This window comes from Notothenia rossii (assembly GCF_949606895.1).
Source record: "Notothenia rossii genome assembly, chromosome: 8".
Lineage (NCBI taxonomy): Eukaryota > Metazoa > Chordata > Actinopteri > Perciformes > Nototheniidae > Notothenia > Notothenia rossii.
The window spans coordinates 83,095,076-83,116,174 of record NC_136906.1 but is presented as its reverse complement, the minus strand read 5'-3'; the positions used below and the strand labels follow the sequence as shown (position 1 = coordinate 83,116,174).

The 21,099-nt window shown below is 39.7% G+C and overlaps 1 protein-coding gene across 2 annotated transcripts in view; it reads right to left on the bottom strand.

Moving 5' to 3' along the window:
- LOC307016756 (C-1-tetrahydrofolate synthase, cytoplasmic-like) overlaps window positions 1-21,099 on the bottom strand; it is a 29,090-nt gene that overhangs the window by 4,062 nt on the left and 3,929 nt on the right. For both annotated transcript variants that reach the window (XM_079646056.1, XM_079646057.1), the window contains exons 4-9: window positions 20,547-20,606; window positions 19,380-19,433; window positions 19,142-19,278; window positions 18,736-18,836; window positions 18,406-18,542; window positions 8,316-8,427 (exon numbers count right to left, since the gene is read on the bottom strand). In XM_079646056.1, the coding sequence (XP_079502182.1) occupies window positions 8,316-8,427; window positions 18,406-18,542; window positions 18,736-18,836; window positions 19,142-19,278; window positions 19,380-19,433; window positions 20,547-20,606 (601 nt within the window). The remainder of the gene's footprint in view (window positions 1-8,315; window positions 8,428-18,405; window positions 18,543-18,735; window positions 18,837-19,141; window positions 19,279-19,379; window positions 19,434-20,546; window positions 20,607-21,099) is intronic.

The window sequence follows — 21,099 nt, the reverse complement described above, 5'->3', positions numbered from 1 at the left end:
TCTGATGTAGTATATGATGTAGTATCTGATGTAGTATCTGATGTAGTATATGATGTAGTATCTGATGTTAGTATCTGATGTAGTATATGATGTAGTATAAGATGTAGTATCTGATGTAGTATCTGATGTAGTTATATGATGTAGTATCTGATGTAGTATCTGATGTAGTACTATGATGTAGTATTGATGTAGTATCTGATGTAGTATATGATGTAGTATATGATGTAGTATCTGATGTAGTATATGATGTAGTATCTGATGTAGTATCTGATGTAGTATATGATGTAGTATATGATGTAGTATCTGATGTAGTATCTGATGTAGTATATGATGTAGTATATGATGTAGTATCTGATGTAGTATATGATGTAGTATCTGATGTAGTATCTGATGTAGTATCTGATGTAGTATACTGATGTAGTATATGATGTAGTATATGATGTAGTATATGATGTAGTATCTGATGTAGTATATGATGTAGTATATGATGTAGTATCTGATGTAGTATCTGATGTAGTATATGATGTTAGTATATGATGTAGTATCTGATGTAGTATATGATGTAGTATCTGATGTAGTATCTGATGTAGTATATTATGTAGTATCTGATGTAGTATCTGATGTAGTATATGATGTAGTATATGATGTAGTATATGATGTAGTATCTGATGTAGTATATGATGTAGTATATGATGTAGTATATGATGTAGTATCTGATGTAGTATTATGATGTAGTATATGATGTAGTATCTGATGTAGTATCTGATGTAGTATATGATGTAGTATATGATGTAGTATCTGATGTAGTATCTGATGTAGTATCTGATGTAGTATATGATGTAGTATCTTGATGTAGTATCTGATGTAGTATCTGATGTAGTATCTGATGTAGTATATGATGTAGTATCTGATGTAGTATCTGATGTAGTATCTGATGTAGTATATGATGTAGTATCTGATGTAGTATATGATGTGTATCTGATGTAGTATCTGATGTAGTATCTGATGTAGTATATGATGTAGTATATGATGTAGTATCTGATGTAGTATATGATGTAGTATATGATGTAGTATCTGATGTAGAATATGATGTAGTATATGATTGTAGTATATGATGTAGTATCTGATGTAGTATATGATGTAGTATATGATGTAGTATATGATGTAGTATCTGATGTAGTATATGATGTAGTATCTGATGTAGTATCTGATGTAGTATATGATGTAGTATCTGATGTAGTATCTGATGTAGTATATGATGTAGTATATGATGTAGTATATGATGTAGTATCTGATGTAGTATATGATGTAGTATCTGATGTAGTATCTGATGTAGTATATGATGTAGTATCTGATGTAGATCTGATGTAGTATATGATGTAGTATATGATGTAGTATATGATGTAGTATCTGATGTAGTATATGATGTAGTATCTGATGTAGTATCTGATGTAGTATATGATGTAGTATCTGATGTAGTATCTGATGTAGTATCTGATGTAGTATATGATGTAGTATCTGATGTAGTATATGATGTAGTATATGATGTAGTATCTGATGTAGTATATGATGTAGTATATGATGTAGTATATGATGTAGTATCTGATGTAGTATATGATGTAGTATATGATGTAGTATATGATGTAGTATCTGATGTAGTATATGATGTAGTATCTGATGTAGTATCTGATGTAGTATATGATGTAGTATCTGATGTAGTATCTGATGTAGTATATGATGTAGTATCTGATGTAGTATCTGATGTAGTATATGATGTAGTATCTGATGTAGTATATGATGTAGTATCTGATGTAGTATATGATGTAGTATATGATGTAGTATCTGATGTAGTATATGATGTAGTATCTGATGTAGTATCTGATGTAGTATATGATGTAGTATATGATGTAGTATTATTGATGTAGTATCTGATGTAGTATCTGATGTAGTATATGATGTAGTATCTGATGTAGTATATGATGTAGTATCTGATGTAGTATATGATGTAGTATCTGATGTAGTATCTGATGTAGTATATGATGTAGTATATGATGTAGTATATGATGTAGTATATGATGTAGTATCTGATGTAGTATCTGATGTAGTATATGATGTAGTATCTGATGTAGTATATGATGTAGTATCTGATGTAGTATATGATGTAGTATATGATGTAGTATCTGATGTAGTATCTGATGTAGTATATGATGTAGTATCTGATGTAGTATATGATGTAGTATATGATGTAGTATATGATGTAGTATCTGATGTAGTATATGATGTAGTATCTGATGTAGTATCTGATGTAGTATATGATGTAGTATATGATGTAGTATCTGATGTAGTATATGATGTAGTATATGATGTAGTATATGATGTAGTATCTGATGTAGTATCTGATGTAGTATATGATGTAGTATCTGATGTAGTATATGATGTAGTATCTGATGTAGTATATGATGTAGTATCTGATGTAGTATCTGATGTAGTATATGATGTAGTATATGATGTAGTATCTGATGTAGTATCTGATGTAGTATATGATTGTAGTATCTGATGTAGTATATGATGTAGTATATGATGTAGTATCTGATGTAGTATCTGATGTAGTATATGATGTAGTATATGATGTAGTATATGATGTAGTATATTATGTAGTATCTGATGTAGTATATGATGTAGTATCTGATGTAGTATCTGATGTAGTATATGATGTAGTATATGATGTAGTATCTGATGTAGTATCTGATGTAGTATATGATGTAGTATCTGATGTAGTATATGATGTAGTATATTATGTAGTATATGATGTAGTATATGATGTAGTATATGATGTAGTATCTGATGTAGTATATGATTGTAGTATTATGATGTAGTATATGATGTTAGTATATGATGTAGTATCTGATGTAGTATCTGATGTAGTATCTGATGTAGTATATGATGTAGTATATGATGTAGTATCTGATGTTAGTATCTGATGTAGTATATGATGTAGTATCTGATGTAGTATATGATGTAGTATATGATGTAGTATATGATGTAGTATATGATGTAGTATATGATGTAGTATATGATGTAGTATCTGATGTAGTATATGATGTAGTATCTGATGTAGTATATGATGTAGTATCTGATGTAGTATATGATGTAGTATATGATGTAGTATATGATGTAGTATCTGATGTAGTATATGATGTAGTATATGATGTAGTATCTGATGTAGTATATGATGTAGTATCTGATGTAGTAATGATGTAGTATATGATGTAGTATCTGATGTAGTATATGATGTAGTATATGATGTAGTATTGATGTAGTATATGATGTAGTATCTGATGTAGTATATGATGTAGTATATGATGTAGTATCTGATGTAGTATATGATGTAGTATATTATGTAGTATATGATGTAGTATCTGATGTAGTATCTGATGTAGTATCTGATGTAGTATATGATGTAGTATATGATGTAGTATATGATGTAGTATCTGATGTAGTATATGATGTAGTATATGATGTAGTATATTATGTATATCTGATGTAGTATATGATGTAGTATCTGATGTAGTATCTGATGTAGTATATGATGTAGTATATGATGTAGTATCTGATGTAGTATCTGATGTAGTATATGATGTAGTATATGATGTAGTATCTGATGTAGTATATGATGTAGTATATGATGTAGTATATGATGTAGTATCTGATGTAGTATACTGATGTAGTATCTGATGTAGTATATGAGTAGTATATGATGTAGTTTATGATGTAGTATTGATGTAGTATCTGATGTAGTATATGATGTAGTATATGATGTAGTATATGATGTAGTATCTGATGTAGTATATGATGTAGTATATGATGTAGTATATGATGTAGTATATGATGTAGTATATTATGTAGTATATGATGTAGTATCTGATGTAGTATCTGATGTAGTATATGATGTAGTATATGATGTAGTATCTGATGTAGTATATGATGTAGTATCTGATGTAGTATATGATGTAGTATATGATGTAGTATTGATGTAGTATCTGATGTAGTATATGATGTAGTATCTGATGTAGTATATGATGTAGTATCTGATGTAGTATCTGATGTAGTATCTGAGTAGTATATGATGTAGTATCTGATGTAGTATATGATGTAGTATATGATGTAGTATCTGATGTAGTATATGATGTAGTATATGATGTAGTATCTGATGTAGTATATGATGTAGTATCTGATGTAGTATCTGATGTAGTATCTGATGTAGTATATGATGTAGTATCTGATGTAGTATCTGATGTAGTATATGATGTAGTATCTGATGTAGTATCTGATGTAGTATCTGATGTAGTATCTGATGTAGTATATGATGTAGTATATGATGTAGTATCTGATGTAGTATATGATGTAGTATATGATGTAGTATCTGATGTAGTATATGATTGTTAGTATATGATGTAGTATCTGATGTAGTATATGATGTAGTATATGATGTAGTATATGATGTAGTATCTGATGTAGTATCTGATGTAGTATATGATGTAGTATATGATGTAGTATCTGATGTAGTATATGATGTAGTATCTGATGTAGTATCTGATGTAGTATCTGATGTAGTATATGATGTAGTATCTGATGTAGTATATGATGTAGTATCTGATGTAGTATATGATGTAGTATATGATGTAGTATCTGATGTAGTATCTGATGTAGTATATGATGTAGTATATGATGTAGTATATTATGTAGTATATTATGTAGTATATGATGTAGTATCTGATGTAGTATCTGATGTAGTATATGATGTAGTATATGATGTAGTATATGATGTAGTATATGATGTAGTATATGATGTAGTATCTGATGTAGTATCTGATGTAGTATATTATGTAGTATCTGATGTAGTATATTATGTAGTATCTGATGTAGTATATGATGTAGTATATGATGTAGTATATGATGTAGTATATGATGTAGTATATGATGTAGTATATGATGTAGTATATTATGTAGTATATTATGTAGTATATTATGTAGTATATGATTAGTATCTGATGTAGTATCTGATGTAGTATATGATGTAGTATCTGATGTAGTATCTGATGTAGTATATGATGTAGTATATGATGTAGTATCTGATGTAGTATTGATGTAGTATCTGATGTAGTATCTATGTAGTTCTGATGTAGTATATGATGTAGTATCTGATGTAGTATATGATGTAGTATCTGATGTAGTATATGATGTAAGTATATGATGTAGTATCTGATGTAGTATCTGATGTAGTATATGATGTAGTATATGATGTAGTATATTATGTAGTATATTATGTAGTATATTATGTAGTATATGATGTAGTATCTGATGTAGTATCTGATGTAGTATATGATGTAGTATATGATGTAGTATATGATGTAGTATATGATGTAGTATATGATGTAGTATCTGATGTAGTATCTGATGTAGTATATTATTAGTATCTGATGTAGTATATTATGTAGTATCTGATGTAGTATATGATGTAGTATATGATGTAGTATATGATGTAGTATCTGATGTAGTATATGATGTAGTATATGATGTAGTATATGATGTAGTATATGATGTAGTATATGATGTAGTATATGATGTAGTATCTGATGTAGTATCTGATGTAGTATATTATGTAGTATCTGATGTAATATATGATGTAGTATCTGATGTAGTATCTGATGTAGTATATGATGTAGTATATGATGTAGTATATTATGTAGTATATTATGTAGTATATTATGTAGTATATGATGTAGTATCTGATGTAGTATCTGATGTAGTATCTGATGTAGTATATTATGTAGTATATGATGTAGTATATGATGTAGTATATGATGTAGTATATTATGTAGTATATGATGTAGTATCTGATGTAGTATCTGATGTAGTATATTATGTAGTATCTGATGTAGTATATGATGTAGTATCTGATGTAGTATATGATGTAGTATCTGATGTAGTATATGATGTAGTATCTGATGTAGTATCTGATGTGTATCTGATGTAGTATATGATGTAGTATCTGATGTAGTATCTGATGTAGTATATGATGTAGTATATGATGTAGTATATGATGTAGTATATGATGGTAGTATCTGATGTAGTATATGATGTAGTATCTGATGTAGTATCTGATGTAGTATATGATGTAGTATCTGATGTAGTATCTGATGTAGTATATGATGTAGTATCTGATGTAGTATCTGATGTAGTATATGATGTAGTATATGATGTAGTATATGATGTAGTATATGACGTAGTATCTGATGTAGTATCTGATGTAGTATATGATGTAGTATATGATGTAGTATATGATGTAGTATATGATGTAGTATCTGATGTAGTATCTGATGTAGTATATTATGTAGTATCTGATGTAGTATATGATGTAGTATCTGATGTAGTATCTGATGTAGTATATGATGTAGTATCTGATGTAGTATCTGATGTAGTATATGATGTAGTATATGATGTAGTATATTATGTAGTATATGATGTAGTATCTGATGTAGTATCTGATGTAGTATATGATGTAGTATCTGATGTAGTATCTGATGTAGTATATTATGTAGTATATGATGTAGTATCTGATGTAGTATCTGATGTAGTATATGATGTAGTATATTATGTAGTATATGATGTAGTATATGATGTAGTATATTATGTAGTATATGATGTAGTATCTGATGTAGTATCTGATGTAGTATCTGATGTAGTATATGATGTAGTATATTATGTAGTATATGATGTAGTATATGATGTAGTATCTGATGTAGTATATGATGTAGTATCTGATGTAGTATATGATGTAGTATCTGATGTAGTATATGATGTAGTATCTGATGTAGTATATGATGTAGTATATTATGTAGTATATGATGTAGTATCTGATGTAGTATATGATGTAGTATATGATGTAGTATATTATGTAGTATATGATGTAGTATATTATGTAGTATATGATGTAGTATCTGATGTAGTATATGATGTAGTATATGATGTAGTATCTGATGTAGTATATGATGTAGTATCTGATGTAGTATATGATGTAGTATATGATGTAGTATATTATGTAGTATATGATGTAGTATCTGATGTAGTATATGATGTAGTATATGATGTAGTATCTGATGTAGTATATAATGTAGTATCTGATGTAGTATATGAGGTAGTATATTATGTAGTATATGATGTAGTATCTGATGTAGTATATGATGTAGTATCTGATGTAGTATCTGATGTAGTATCTGATGTAGTATCTGATGTAGTATATGATGTAGTATATTATGTAGTATATGATGTAGTATCTGATGTAGTATATGATGTAGTATATGATGTAGTATCTGATGTAGTATCTGATGTAGTATCTGATGTAGTATCTGATGTAGTATCTGATGTAGTATATGATGTAGTATCTGATGTAGTATCTGATCTAGTATCTGATGTAGTATCTGACGTAGTGTATGATGTAGTATCTTCTGACGTAGTATATGATGTAGTATCTGACGTAGTATCTGACGTAGTATCTGATGTAGTATCTGACGTAGTATCTGACGTAGTATCTGATGTAGTATCTGATGTAGTATCTGATGTAGTATCTTCTGACGTAGTATATGATGTAGTATCTGACGTAGTATATGATGTAGTATCTGACGTAGTATATGATGTAGTATCTGATGTAGTATCTGATGTAGTATCTTTTGACGTAGTATATGATGTAGTATCTGACGTAGTATATGATGTAGTATCTGACGTAGTATCTGATGTAGTATCTGATGTAGTATATTATGTAGTATCTGATGTAGTATCTGACGTAGTATATGATGTAGTATCTGACGTAGTATATGATGTAGTATCTGACGTAGTATCTGATGTAGTATCTGATGTAGTATCTGACGTAGTATCTGATGTAGTATCTGATGTAGTATCTGACGTAGTATATGATGTAGTATCTGATGTAGTATCTGACGTAGTATATGATGTAGTATCTGATGTAGTATCTGACGTAGTATATGATGTAGTATCTGATGTAGTATCTGATGTAGTATCTGACGTAGTATATGATGTAGTATCTGATGTAGTATCTGACGTAGTATATGATGTAGTATCTGATGTAGTATCTGATGTAGTATCTGACGTAGTATATGATGTAGTATCTGATGTAGTATCTGACGTAGTATATGATGTAGTATCTGATGTAGTATCTGATGTAGTATCTGACGTAGTATATGATGTAGTATCTGACGTAGTATATGATGTAGTATCTGACGTAGTATACTGTGTACCTGGGATGTGGTTGATTCCACAGTCGATGACCACCGCCCCCTCCTTCAGCCATTCACCTCTCACCATCTCCGCTCGCCCCGCCCCCACCACCAGGATTTCAGCGCGGCCCACCTGCAGATACAAGTACTCAGCTACTGAAGTACTATTTCACATGTACTTTACTCCATCCATCAAATCCTCGGTTACAGAACACACGATACTCTGATGACCAGAGGAGTATTAGAGTACAAATACTTCTGATTACTCTTTACTTTGACTTCTTACATGTTGAACACAAATACCTGTACTTTCTACTTCTTACATGTTGAACACAAATACCTGTACTTTCTACTTCTTACATGTTGAACACAAATACCTGTACTTTCTACTTCTTACATGTTGAACACAAATACCTGTACTTTCTACTTCTTACATGTTGAACACAAATACCTGTACTTTCTACTTCTTACATGTTGAACACTAATACCTGTACTTTCTACTTCTCACATGTTGAACACTAATACCTGTACTTTCTACTTCTTACATGTTGAACTCAAATACCTGTACTTTCTACTTCTTACATGTTGAACACAAATACCTGTACTTTCTACTTCTTACATGTTGAACACAAATACCTGTACTTTCTACTTCTTACATGTTGAACTCTAATACCTGTACTTTCTACTTCTTACATGTTGAACACAAATACCTGTACTTTCTACTTCTTACATGTTGAACTCAAATACCTGTACTTTCTACTTCTCACATGTTGAACACTAATACCTGTACTTTCTACTTCTTACATGTTGAACTCAAATACCTGTACTTTCTACTTCTCACATGTTGAACACAAATACCTGTACTTTCTACTTCTTACATGTTGAACACAAATACCTGTACTTTCTACTTCTTACATGTTGAACTCAAATACCTGTACTTTCTACTTCTTACATGTTGAACACAAATACCTGTACTTTCTACTTCTTACATGTTGAACACAAATACCTGTACTTTCTACTTCTTACATGTTGAACTCAAATACCTGTACTTTCTACTTCTTACATGTTGAACACAAATACCTGTACTTTCTACTTCTTACATTTTGAACTCAAATACCTGTACTTTCTACTTCTTACATGTTGAACACAAATACCTGTACTTTCTACTTCTTACATTTTGAACTCAAATACCTGTACTTTCTACTTCTTACATGTTGAACTCAAATACCTGTACTTTCTACTTCTTACATGTTGAACTCAAATACCTGTACTTTCTACTTCTTACATGTTGAACTCAAATACCTGTACTTTCTACTTCTTACATGTTGAACTCAAATACCTGTACTTTCTACTTCTTACATGTTGAACACAAATACCTGTACTTTCTACTTCTTACATGTTGAACCCAAATACCTGTACTTTCTACTTCTTACATGTTGAACACAAATACCTGTACTTTCTACTTCTTACATGTTGAACACAAATACCTGTACTTTCTACTTCTTACATGTTGAACACAAATACCTGTACTTTCTACTTCTTACATGTTGAACACAAATACCTGTACTTTCTACTTCTCTCATGTTGAACTCAAATACCTGTACTTTCTACTTCTCACATGTTGAACTCAAATACCTGTACTTTCTACTTCTTACATGTTGAACACAAATACCTGTACTTTCTACTTCTTACATGTTGAACACAAATACCTGTACTTTCTACTTCTTACATGTTGAACCCAAATACCTGTACTTTCTACTTCTTACATGTTGAACTCAAATACCTGTACTTTCTACTTCTCACATGTTGAACTCAAATACCTGTACTTTCTACTTCTTACATGTTGAACTCAAATACCTGTACTTTCTACTTCTCACATGTTGAACTCAAATACCTGTACTTTCTACTTCTTACATGTTGAACTCAAATACCTGTACTTTCTACTTCTTACATGTTGAACTCAAATACCTGTACTTTCTACTTCTCACATGTTGAACTCAAATACCTGTACTTTCTACTTCTCACATGTTGAACTCAAATACCTGTACTTTCTACTTCTCACATGTTGAACTCAAATACCTGTACTTTCTACTTCTTACATGTTGAACTCTAATACCTGTACTTTCTACTTCTCACATGTTGAACTCAAATACCTGTACTTTCTACTTCTTACATGTTGAACTCAAATACCTGTACTTTCTACTTCTCACATGTTGAACTCAAATACCTGTACTTTTTACTTCTTACATGTTGAACACAAATACCTGTACTTTCTACTTCTTACATGTTGAACACAAATACCTGTACTTTCTACTTCTTACATGTTGAACACAAATACCTGTACTTTCTACTTCTTACATGTTGAACACAAATACCTGTACTTTCTACTTCTTACATGTTGAACACAAATACCTGTACTTTCTACTTCTTACATGTTGAACTCAAATACCTGTACTTTCTACTTCTTACATGTTGAACTCAAATACCTGTACTTTCTACTTCTTACATGTTGAACACAAATACCTGTACTTTCTACTTCTTACATGTTGAACTCAAATACCTGTACTTTCTACTTCTTACATGTTGAACTCAAATACCTGTACTTTCTACTTCTTACATGTTAAACACAAATACCTGTACTTTCTACTTCTTACATGTTGAACACGAGTATATGTACTTCTACGTAAAGGATGTGTAACAGTGTGCAACTCGATGTTGACAGGATAACAACTGGTCACTTCTAGAATTGTGTGAGTAACATTCTGTTTTCAGACCTCTCTGTTTCAGTGTGTGTACTCTGTATAAATGCTCTGCAGTTGATCTGACTGAAATTGTGATTTTAAATCTCCAAACCGTTACAGTATCTGTCAGGCAGAAACTTGGGACAACTCATTTGACTGAAACCTTAAAACTGAACTAACTGACTGCTAGGGTTAACTTTGATTTAAACATGTGTAGAATACTAAGAGCTTTATTGAGTAGGTGTAACTGTACTAAGGGTTAAACTCATAACTTTATAACCTAGGGTTTAATGTGATTGTAAAACTATTGTGACACTGAAAACACAATAACAACTCAGGAGGCAGTCTAGATTTCCTTTTGAGGGCCACCAGCTGCAGAGAGCTAACTAATTAAAGGGGCGTGGCCCCACAGCTGTGAGAACTCAGCAATCAGGTGTCCATTTTAGGTAGCTCTTTCCTGGAGCGTCAGCTTCAGCGTCAGACATTAGAGTCCTGCGGGAGTAAGACTGACAAAGACATTAGAGTCCTGTTGGAGTCACGAGGGAGGCAAAGAGGGGGCAAATCCTACTCAGATTGAGCTAAGTATCTCTGGTGTTTTCTTTAGTTTTTAGCCCCTCATGCTATAATCATGTATATTTTCTCCATTCCTGTTCATGTGTCTTCTCGCAACTATCACTGGCCCCGTGTATCTCCTAATCGATTTAACCGGCCTGCTCTGGTCTATCCCACATGCTCCACTGAGATCCAGCATCTCGTTTCAGGGGGCCTGTGGAACTGCCAGTCAGCTGTTCCTAAGGCTGACTTCATCTCTGGCTACGCTTCCCTGCAGTCTCTGGATTTCCTTGCTCTCACGGAGACCTGGATTACTCCATCCAACACATCCACCCCAGCAGCTCTCTCCACAGCATATTCCTTCTCCCATACACCCAGACCCTCTGGCAGAGGAGGGGGCACTGGTCTCCTGCTCTCTCCCAACTGGAGCTTTTCCCTCTTCAAGCTACCTGACTTCACTCCTTCCACCTTTGAACTCCATGGCGTCACAGTAACCCATCCTATACAATGAACCATTGTTGTTCTCTACCGTCCACCAGGCGCCTTGGGGGACTTCTTGGAGGAGTTAGATCATCTCCTCTCACACATCCCTGAAACCTCCCGCTGTACTTCTCTGAGACTTCACCTTCCAGACAGGGAAGACATCTGAACATCTCTGTGAACCACCTTTGCTCTCTCACTGTCTCCATCCCCACCAACTCATAACACTGTCTCCATCCCCACCAACTCATAACACTGTCTCCATCCCCACCAACTCATAACACTGTCTCCATCCCCACCAACTCATAACACTGTCTCCATCCCCACCAACTCATAACACTGTCTCCATCCCCACCAACTCATAACACTGTCTCCGTCCCCATCAACTCATAACACTGTCTCCATCCCCACCAACTCATAACACTGTCTCCATCCCCACCAACTCATAACACTGTCTCTATCCCCACCAACTCATAACACTGTCTCCATCCCCACCAACTCATAACGCTGTCTCCGTCCCCATCAACTCATAACACTGTCTCCGTCCCCACCAACTCATAACACTGTCTCCATCCCCACCAACTCATAACGCTGTCTCCATCCCCACCAACTCATAACACTGTCTCTATCCCCCACCAACTCATAACGCTGTCTCCATCCCCACCAACTCATAACACTGTCTCCATCCCCACCAACTCATAACACTGTCTCCATCCCCACCAACTCATAACACTGTCTCCATCCCCACCAACTCATAACACTGTCTCTATCCCCACCAACTCATAACACTGTCTCCATCCCCACCAACTCATAACACTGTCTCCATCCCCACCAACTCATAACGCTGTCTCCATCCCCACCAACTCATAACACTGTCTCCGTCCCCACCAACTCATAACACTGTCTCCGTCCCCATCAACTCATAACACTGTCTCCATCCCCATCAACTCATAACACTGTCTCCATCCCCACCAACTCATAACACTGTCTCCATCCCCACCAACTCATAACACTGTCTCCATCCCCACAACTCATAACGCTGTCTCCATCCCCACCAACTCATAACACTGTCTCCATCCCCACCAACTCATAACACTGTCTCTATCCCCACCAACTCATAACACTGTCTCCATCCCCACAACTCATAACGCTGTCTCCATCCCCACCAACTCATAACACTGTCTCCATCCCCACCAACTCATAACACTGTCTCCATCCCCACCAACTCATAACACTGTCTCCATCCCCACCAACTCATAACGCTCTCTCCATCCCCACCAACTCATAACGCTGTCTCCGTCCCCACCAACTCATAACACTGTCTCCATCCCCACCAACTCATAACACTGTCTCCATCCCCACCAACTCATAACGCTGTCTCCATCCCCACCAACTCATAACACTGTCTCCATCCCCACCAACTCATAACACTGTCTCCATCCCCACCAACTCATAACACTGTCTCCATCCCCACCAACTCATAACACTGTCTCCATCCCCACCAACTCATAACGCTGTCTCCGTCCCCACCAACTCATAACACTGTCTCCGTCCCCATCAACTCATAACACTGTCTCCATCCCCATCAACTCATAACGCTGTCTCCATCCCCACCAACTCATAACACTGTCTCCATCCCCACCAACTCATAACACTGTCTCCATCCCCACCAACTCATAACGCTGTCTCCATCCCCACCAACTCATAACACTGTCTCCATCCCCACCAACTCATAACGCTCTCTCCATCCCCACCAACTCATAACGCTGTCTCCGTCCCCACCAACTCATAACACTGTCTCCATCCCCACCAACTCATAACACTGTCTCCATCCCCACCAACTCATAACGCTGTCTCCATCCCCACCAACTCATAACGCTGTCTCCATCCCCACCAACTCATAACACTGTCTCCATCCCCACCAACTCATAACACTGTCTCCATCCCCACCAACTCATAACGCTGTCTCCGTCCCCACCAACTCATAACACTGTCTCCGTCCCCATCAACTCATAACACTGTCTCCATCCCCATCAACTCATAACGCTGTCTCCATCCCCACCAACTCATAACACTGTCTCCATCCCCACCAACTCATAACACTGTCTCCATCCCCACCAACTCATAACGCTGTCTCCATCCCCACCAACTCATAACACTGTCTCCATCCCCACCAACTCATAACACTGTCTCCATCCCCACCAACTCATAACGCTGTCTCCATCCCCACCAACTCATAACGCTGTCTCCATCCCCATCAACTCATAACACTGTCTCCATCCCCACCAACTCATAACACTGTCTCCATCCCCACCAACTCATAACGCTGTCTCCATCCCCATCAACTCATAACACTGTCTCCATCCCCATCAACTCATAACGCTGTCTCCATCCCCACCAACTCATAACACTGTCTCCATCCCCACCAACTCATAACACTGTCTCCATCCCCACCAACTCATAACACTGTCTCCATCCCCACCAACTCATAACACTGTCTCCATCCCCACCAACTCATAACACTGTCTCCATCCCCACCAACTCATAACACTGTCTCCATCCCCACCAACTCATAACACTGTCTCCATCCCCACCAACTCATAACACTGTCTCCATCCCCACCAACTCATAACACTGTCTCCATCCCCACCAACTCATAACACTGTCTCCATCCCCACCAACTCATAACACTGTCTCCATCCCCACCAACTCATAACACTGTCTCCATCCCCACCAACTCATAACACTGTCTCCATCCCCACCAACTCATAACACTGTCTCCATCCCCACCAACTCATAACACTGTCTCTATCCCCACCAACTCATAACGCTGTCTCCATCCCCACCAACTCATAACGCTGTCTCCATCCCCACCAACTCATAACACTGTCTCCATCCCCACCAACTCATAACGCTGTCTCCATCCCCACCAACTCATAACACTGTCTCCATCCCCACCAACTCATAACGCTGTCTCCATCCCCACCAACTCATAACACTGTCTCTATCCCCACCAACTCATAACACTGTCTCTATCCCCACCAACTCATAACACTGTCTCCATCCCCACCAACTCATAACACTGTCTCCATCCCCACCAACTCATAACGCTGTCTCCATCCCCACCAACTCATAACACTGTCTCTATCCCCACCAACTCATAACGCTGTCTCCATCCCCACCAACTCATAACGCTGTCTCCATCCCCACCAACTCATAACACTGTCTCTATCCCCACCAACTCATAACACTGTCTCCATCCCCACCAACTCATAACGCTGTCTCCATCCCCACCAACTCATAACGCTGTCTCCATCCCCACCAACTCATAACACTGTCTCTATCCCCACCAACTCATAACACTGTCTCCATCCCCACCAACTCATAACGCTGTCTCCATCCCCACCAACTCATAACACTGTCTCCATCCCCACCAACTCATAACACTGTCTCAGTCCCCACCAACTCATAACGCTGTCTCCATCCCATCCAGAGAGAGTCCATCCATGGACTCTCTCTCTCCTCTCTCCTCTCTCATCCTCTCTGGACTCTCTCTCTCCTCTCTCCTCTCTCATCCTCTCTGGACTCTCTCTCTCCTCTCTCCTCTCTCATCCTCTCTGGACTCTCTCCTCTCTCCTCTCTCATCCTCTCTGGACTCTCTCTGTCCTCTGTCCTCTCTGGACTCTCTCTCTCTCCTCTCTCCTCTCTCCTCTCTCATCCTCTCTGGACTCTCTCTGTCCTCTCACATCTCTGCAGGCTCGTCAGTCCCCTCCTGCTCCCTGGCTAAATGACCCAATGCGTGCTAAAAGAACCATTCTTCGGGCAGCAGAGTGGAAACGGTGGAAATCCAATCACTATGACGACCATCTAACCTATCAGGCTCTCCTCTTTCTCTGCTTCCATCTCTCAGGCAAAAAGCACTTTCTTTCAAGATAAGATCCAATCTTCCTATTCCAACCCCAAAAAACTATTTTCCATCTTCTCCACCCTCTTGGACCCCGCCAAAGCCCCTCCCCCCTCCTCCCTCTTGGACCCCCCCAAAGCCCCTCCCCCCTCCTCCCTCTTGGACCCTCCCAAAGCCCCTTCCCCCTCCTCCCTCTTGGACCCCCCCCAAAGCCCCTTCCCCCTCCTCCCTCTTGGACCCCCCCAAAGCCCCTTCCCCCTCCACCCTCTTGGACCCCCCCAAAGCCCCTCCTCCCTCTTGGACCCCCCCAAAGCCCTTCCCCCCTCCTCCCTCTTGGACCCCCCCAAAGCCCCTTCCCCCTCCACCCTCTTGGACCCCCCCAAAGCCCCTCCTCCCTCCTCCCTTTTGTCAAGCGACTTTGTTAACCACTTTGAAAGAAAGGTTGATGATATTCGCTCTTCTTTTTCTGACTCACCTTTACTCACCGCTGGGTCACCAGACCCTCCCCCACACACTGACCTCCTTCACCTCTGGGTCACCAGACCCTCCCTTCACCCACACACTGACCTCCTTCTCCCCTCTCTCTCCAAGTGAGGTTCTTACCCTCGTTACCTCTGCCCGTCCTACCACCTGTCCTCTGGACCCTATCCCCTCAAACCTCCTTCAGACTATCGCTCCTGATATTCTACCGTTTCTCATTTCATCAACACTTCTCTAACTTCTGGTCACTTTCCAAACAGTCTCAAGGAGGCAAGAGTAAACCCTCTCCTTAAGAAACCCACTCTCAACCCGTCTGATGTTAGAAACTACAGGCCTGTCTCTCTCCTCCCGTTCCTGTCTAAAACACTTGAACGTGCTGTCTTTAAACAACTCTCCTGTTATCTCCATCAGAACAACCTTCTGGATCCGCACCAGTCTGGTTTCAAGGCAGGTCACTCAACAGAAACTGCTCTCCTTGCTGTCTCTGACGAACTGCACACGGCTAAAGCAGCCTCCCTCTCCTCTGTCATCATCCTTCTGGACCTGTCTGCTGCATTCGACACGGTGAACCATCAGATCCTCCTTCACACTCTCCAAGAACTTGGAGTTTCAGGCTCTGCACTTTCCCTCCTCACCTCATACCTCAAAGACCTACAGGGTAACTTGGAGAGGGTCCGAGTCCGACCCTTGTCAATTAACTACAGGGGTCCCTCAGGGCTCTGTTCTTGGTCCCCTCCTCTTCTCCTTGTACACAAACTCGCTCGGATCCGGCATTAGCCCGCATGGTTTTTCATACCACTGCTACGCTGACGACACCCAACTAATCCTGTCCTTTCCCCGCTCAGAGACCCAGGTCGTCGCACGCATCTCTGCTTGTCTAGCTGACATCTCTCAGTGGATGTCTGCTCATCACCTCAAGCTCAACCTTGACAAGACTGAACTGCTCTTCCTTCCGGGAAAAGATTGTCCCACTCTTGACCTAACAATCAACATCGGCCCCTCTGTTGTTTCCCCGACTCAGACTGCAAGGAATCTGGGTGTGACCCTAGATAACAAACTGTCCTTCACTGCAAACATCTCTGCTACAACCCGCTGCTGCAGATACACTCTTTACAACATCAGGAGGATACGTCCCCAGCTGACCCAGAAAGAGACGCAGGTTCTGGTCCAGGCTCTCGTCGTCTCACGCCTAGACTACTGCAACTCCCTCCTGGCTGGTCTACCTCCATGTGCCATCCGACCTCTGCAGCTCATCCAGAATGCAGCGGCTCGTCTGGTCTTCAACCTTCCTAAATGTTCCCACACCACGCCGCTCCTCCGCTCCCTTCACTGGCTTCCAGTAACTGCTAGAATCCACTTCAAGACACTGGTACTTGCGTACCATGCTGTGAATGGATCTGGCCCTTCCTACATCCAGGACATGGTTAAACCGTACACCCCAGCACGTGCACTCCGCTCTGCATCAGCCAAACAGCTCGCTGCACCCGCACTGCGAGGGGGACCCAAGTTCCCATCAGCAAAAACACGTGGGTTTGCTATCCTGGCTCCAAAATGGTGGAATGAGCTCCCCATTGAAATCAGGACAGCAGAAAGCTTACACATCTTCTTCAGACTGAAAACTCATCTCTTTGGACTCCACTTCCAGAGATAGAATTACTAACAAAGCACTTATATACTAATAAAGGACTGGCTTATCTAAAGCCAGTTGAGTAGCACTTGAAATGTTTGGCTCTATGAAACCTGATGAACTTATATGATTCTGTTTTCTTCAAGGTTGTATCTTCTTGGTCGAATGCACTTATTGTAAGTCTCTTTGGATAAAAGCCTCAGCTAAATGATATGTGTACTTCTACTTGAGTAAAGGATGTGTGTACTTTTACCATATCTGCTGATGATGCTGTACTTATACACATTATATATTTTTTACTCATCAGCCGACTACTTGCAGTGTCACCTGCTCAGGCAGGTCGGGGGTCTTTGAGTGACAGGTGGTGACGGTGGCATTGCTCCACAGCAGGAGGTCGTGCATCGGAGCGCCCACGATCTTACTGCGACCAATCACAACGGCCTGTTTCCCCGCCACAGACACACCTGACAGGAGACAGGAAGTCAGTGTGTGTGTGTGTGTGTGTGTGTGTGTGTGTGTGTGTGTGTGTGTGTGTGTGTGTGTGTGTGTGTGTGTGTGTGTGTGTGTGTGTGTGTGTGTGTGTGTGTGTGTGTGTGTGTGTGTGTGTGTGTGTGTGTGTGTGTGTGTGTGTGTGTGTGTGTGTGTGTGTGTGTTTACCTGTCTGTCTGATGAGCTCCATGCAGCCGTTGGGGGTGCAGGGGATGAAGCAGTCCTTCAGATCTCCTCGAGACAACTTACCTGCATTAATACAACTCAGCCTACACACACACACACACACACACACACACACACACACACACACACACACACACACACACACACACACACACACACACACACACACACACACACACACACACACACACACACATTCACACTTAACTACCAGAGATCAGGAGAGAAATATACTACCTACTGTAACTGTTATGTGTAGGCCTTGGAACACATGCACACGCACACGCACACACACACACACACACACGCACACACACACACACACACACACACGCACACACACTTTGAAGGGTATATAGTGATCTAGTGAGGCTTCCTGGACACTGACCCGTCCACGTCCTTCTCCGGCGACACAGCGTTGGTGATGCGTTCAGGGTCCATGGGGTTCACAGAGTCCAGAGGCAGCTGCACGATGAGGCCGTGAACCGCCGGGTCCGCGTTGACGGTCAGGACGCTCTGCAGCACCTGCAGGAGGACAGGTGTAAGGGGGACAGGTGTCAGGAGGACAGGTGTCAGCAGGGGGTCCTGAGGGTCTCTAAAGGAGGAATGTGAGGGGCTCAGGTGACCTGGTCCTGCGTGGCGCTGCTCGGCAGTCTCAGGTGTTTGGCATCAATCCCGATCTGCAGACAGAGCTCAGGTGTTATTCACAGGTGAGTGTACTTCAGGTGTTTCTCACAGGTGAGTGTACTTCAGGTGTTATTCACAGGTGAGTGTACTTCAGGTGTTATTCACGGGTGAGTGTACTTCAGGTGTTATTCACAGGTGAGTGTACTTCAGGTGTTATTCACAGGTGAGTGTACTTCAGGTGTTATTCACAGGTGAGTGTACTTCAGGTGTTATTCACGGGTGAGTGTACTTCAGGTGTTTCTCACAGGTGAGTGTACTTCAGGTGTTAAGTGTACTTCAGGTGTTATTCACAGGTGAGTGTACTTCAGGTGTTATTCACGGGTGAGTGTACTTCAGGTGTTTCTCACAGGTGAGTGTACTTCAGGTGTTTCTCACAGGTGAGTGTACTTCAGGTGTTTCTCACAGGTGAGTGTACTTCAGGTGTTTCTCACAGGTGAGTGTACTTCAGGTCTTTCTCACAGGTGAGTGTACTTCAGGTGTTTCTCACAGGTGAGTGTACTTCAGGTGTTTCTCACAGGTGAGTGTACTTCAGGTGTTATTCACAGGTGAGTGTACTTCAGGTGTTTCTCACACGTGAGTGTACTTCAGGTGTTATTCACAGGTGAGTGTACTTCAGGTGTTTCTCACAGGTGAGTGTACTTCAGGTGTTATTCACAGGTGAGTGTACTTCAGGTGTTTCTCACAGGTGAGTGTACTTCAGGTGTTTCTCACAGGTGAGTGTACTTCAGGTGTTTCTCACAGGTGAGTGTACTTTAGGTGTTATTCACAGGTGAGTGTACTTCAGGTGTTATTCACAGGTGAGTGTACTTCAGGTGTTATTCACAGGTGAGTGTACTTCAGGTGTTTCTCACAGGTGAGTGTATTTCAGGTGTTTCTCACAGGTGAATGTACTTCAGGTGTTATTCACAGGTGAGTGTACTTCAGGTGTTTCTCACAGGTGAGTGTACTTCAGGTGTTTCTCACAGGTGAGTGTACTTCAGGTGTTTCTCACAGGTGAGTGTACTTCAGGTGTTTCTCACAGGTGAGTGTACTTCAGGTGTTTCTCACAGGTGAGTGTACTTCAGGTGTTTCTCACAGGTGAGTGTACTTCAGGTGTTCTCACTCACCTGGGCGGCGGCCCTCAGCTTGGCGCTGATGTACAGGTTGGAGTCGGCTCTGTCTCCCACCTGAAACTCAGGAGTACACAAATACTGTGGAGAAATACTACTGCCAAAAGTACTATGTTCAGTATGTGACAGTATTAGCACCATACATACAATAAGTACCAATCCTGAGTATTCCTGAGTATTCCTGAGTATCCCTGAGTACTCCTGTGTATTCCTAAGTACTCCTGTGTATCCCTGAGTACTCCTGTGTATCCCTGAGTATCCCTGTGTATTCCTGTGTACTCCTGTGTATCCCTGAGTATCCCTGTGTATTCCTGTGTACTCCTGAGTATCCCTGAGTACTCATGTGTATCCCTGAGTACCCCTGAGTACTCCTGTGTATCCCTGAGTACTCCTGTGTATTCCTGAGTATTCCTGAGTACTCCTGTGTATCCCTGAGTACTCCTGTGTATTCCTGAGTATTCCTGAGTACTCCTGTGTATCCCTGAGTATTCCTGAGTATTCCTAAGTACTCCTGTGTATCCCTGAGTACTCCTGTGTATCCCTGAGTATC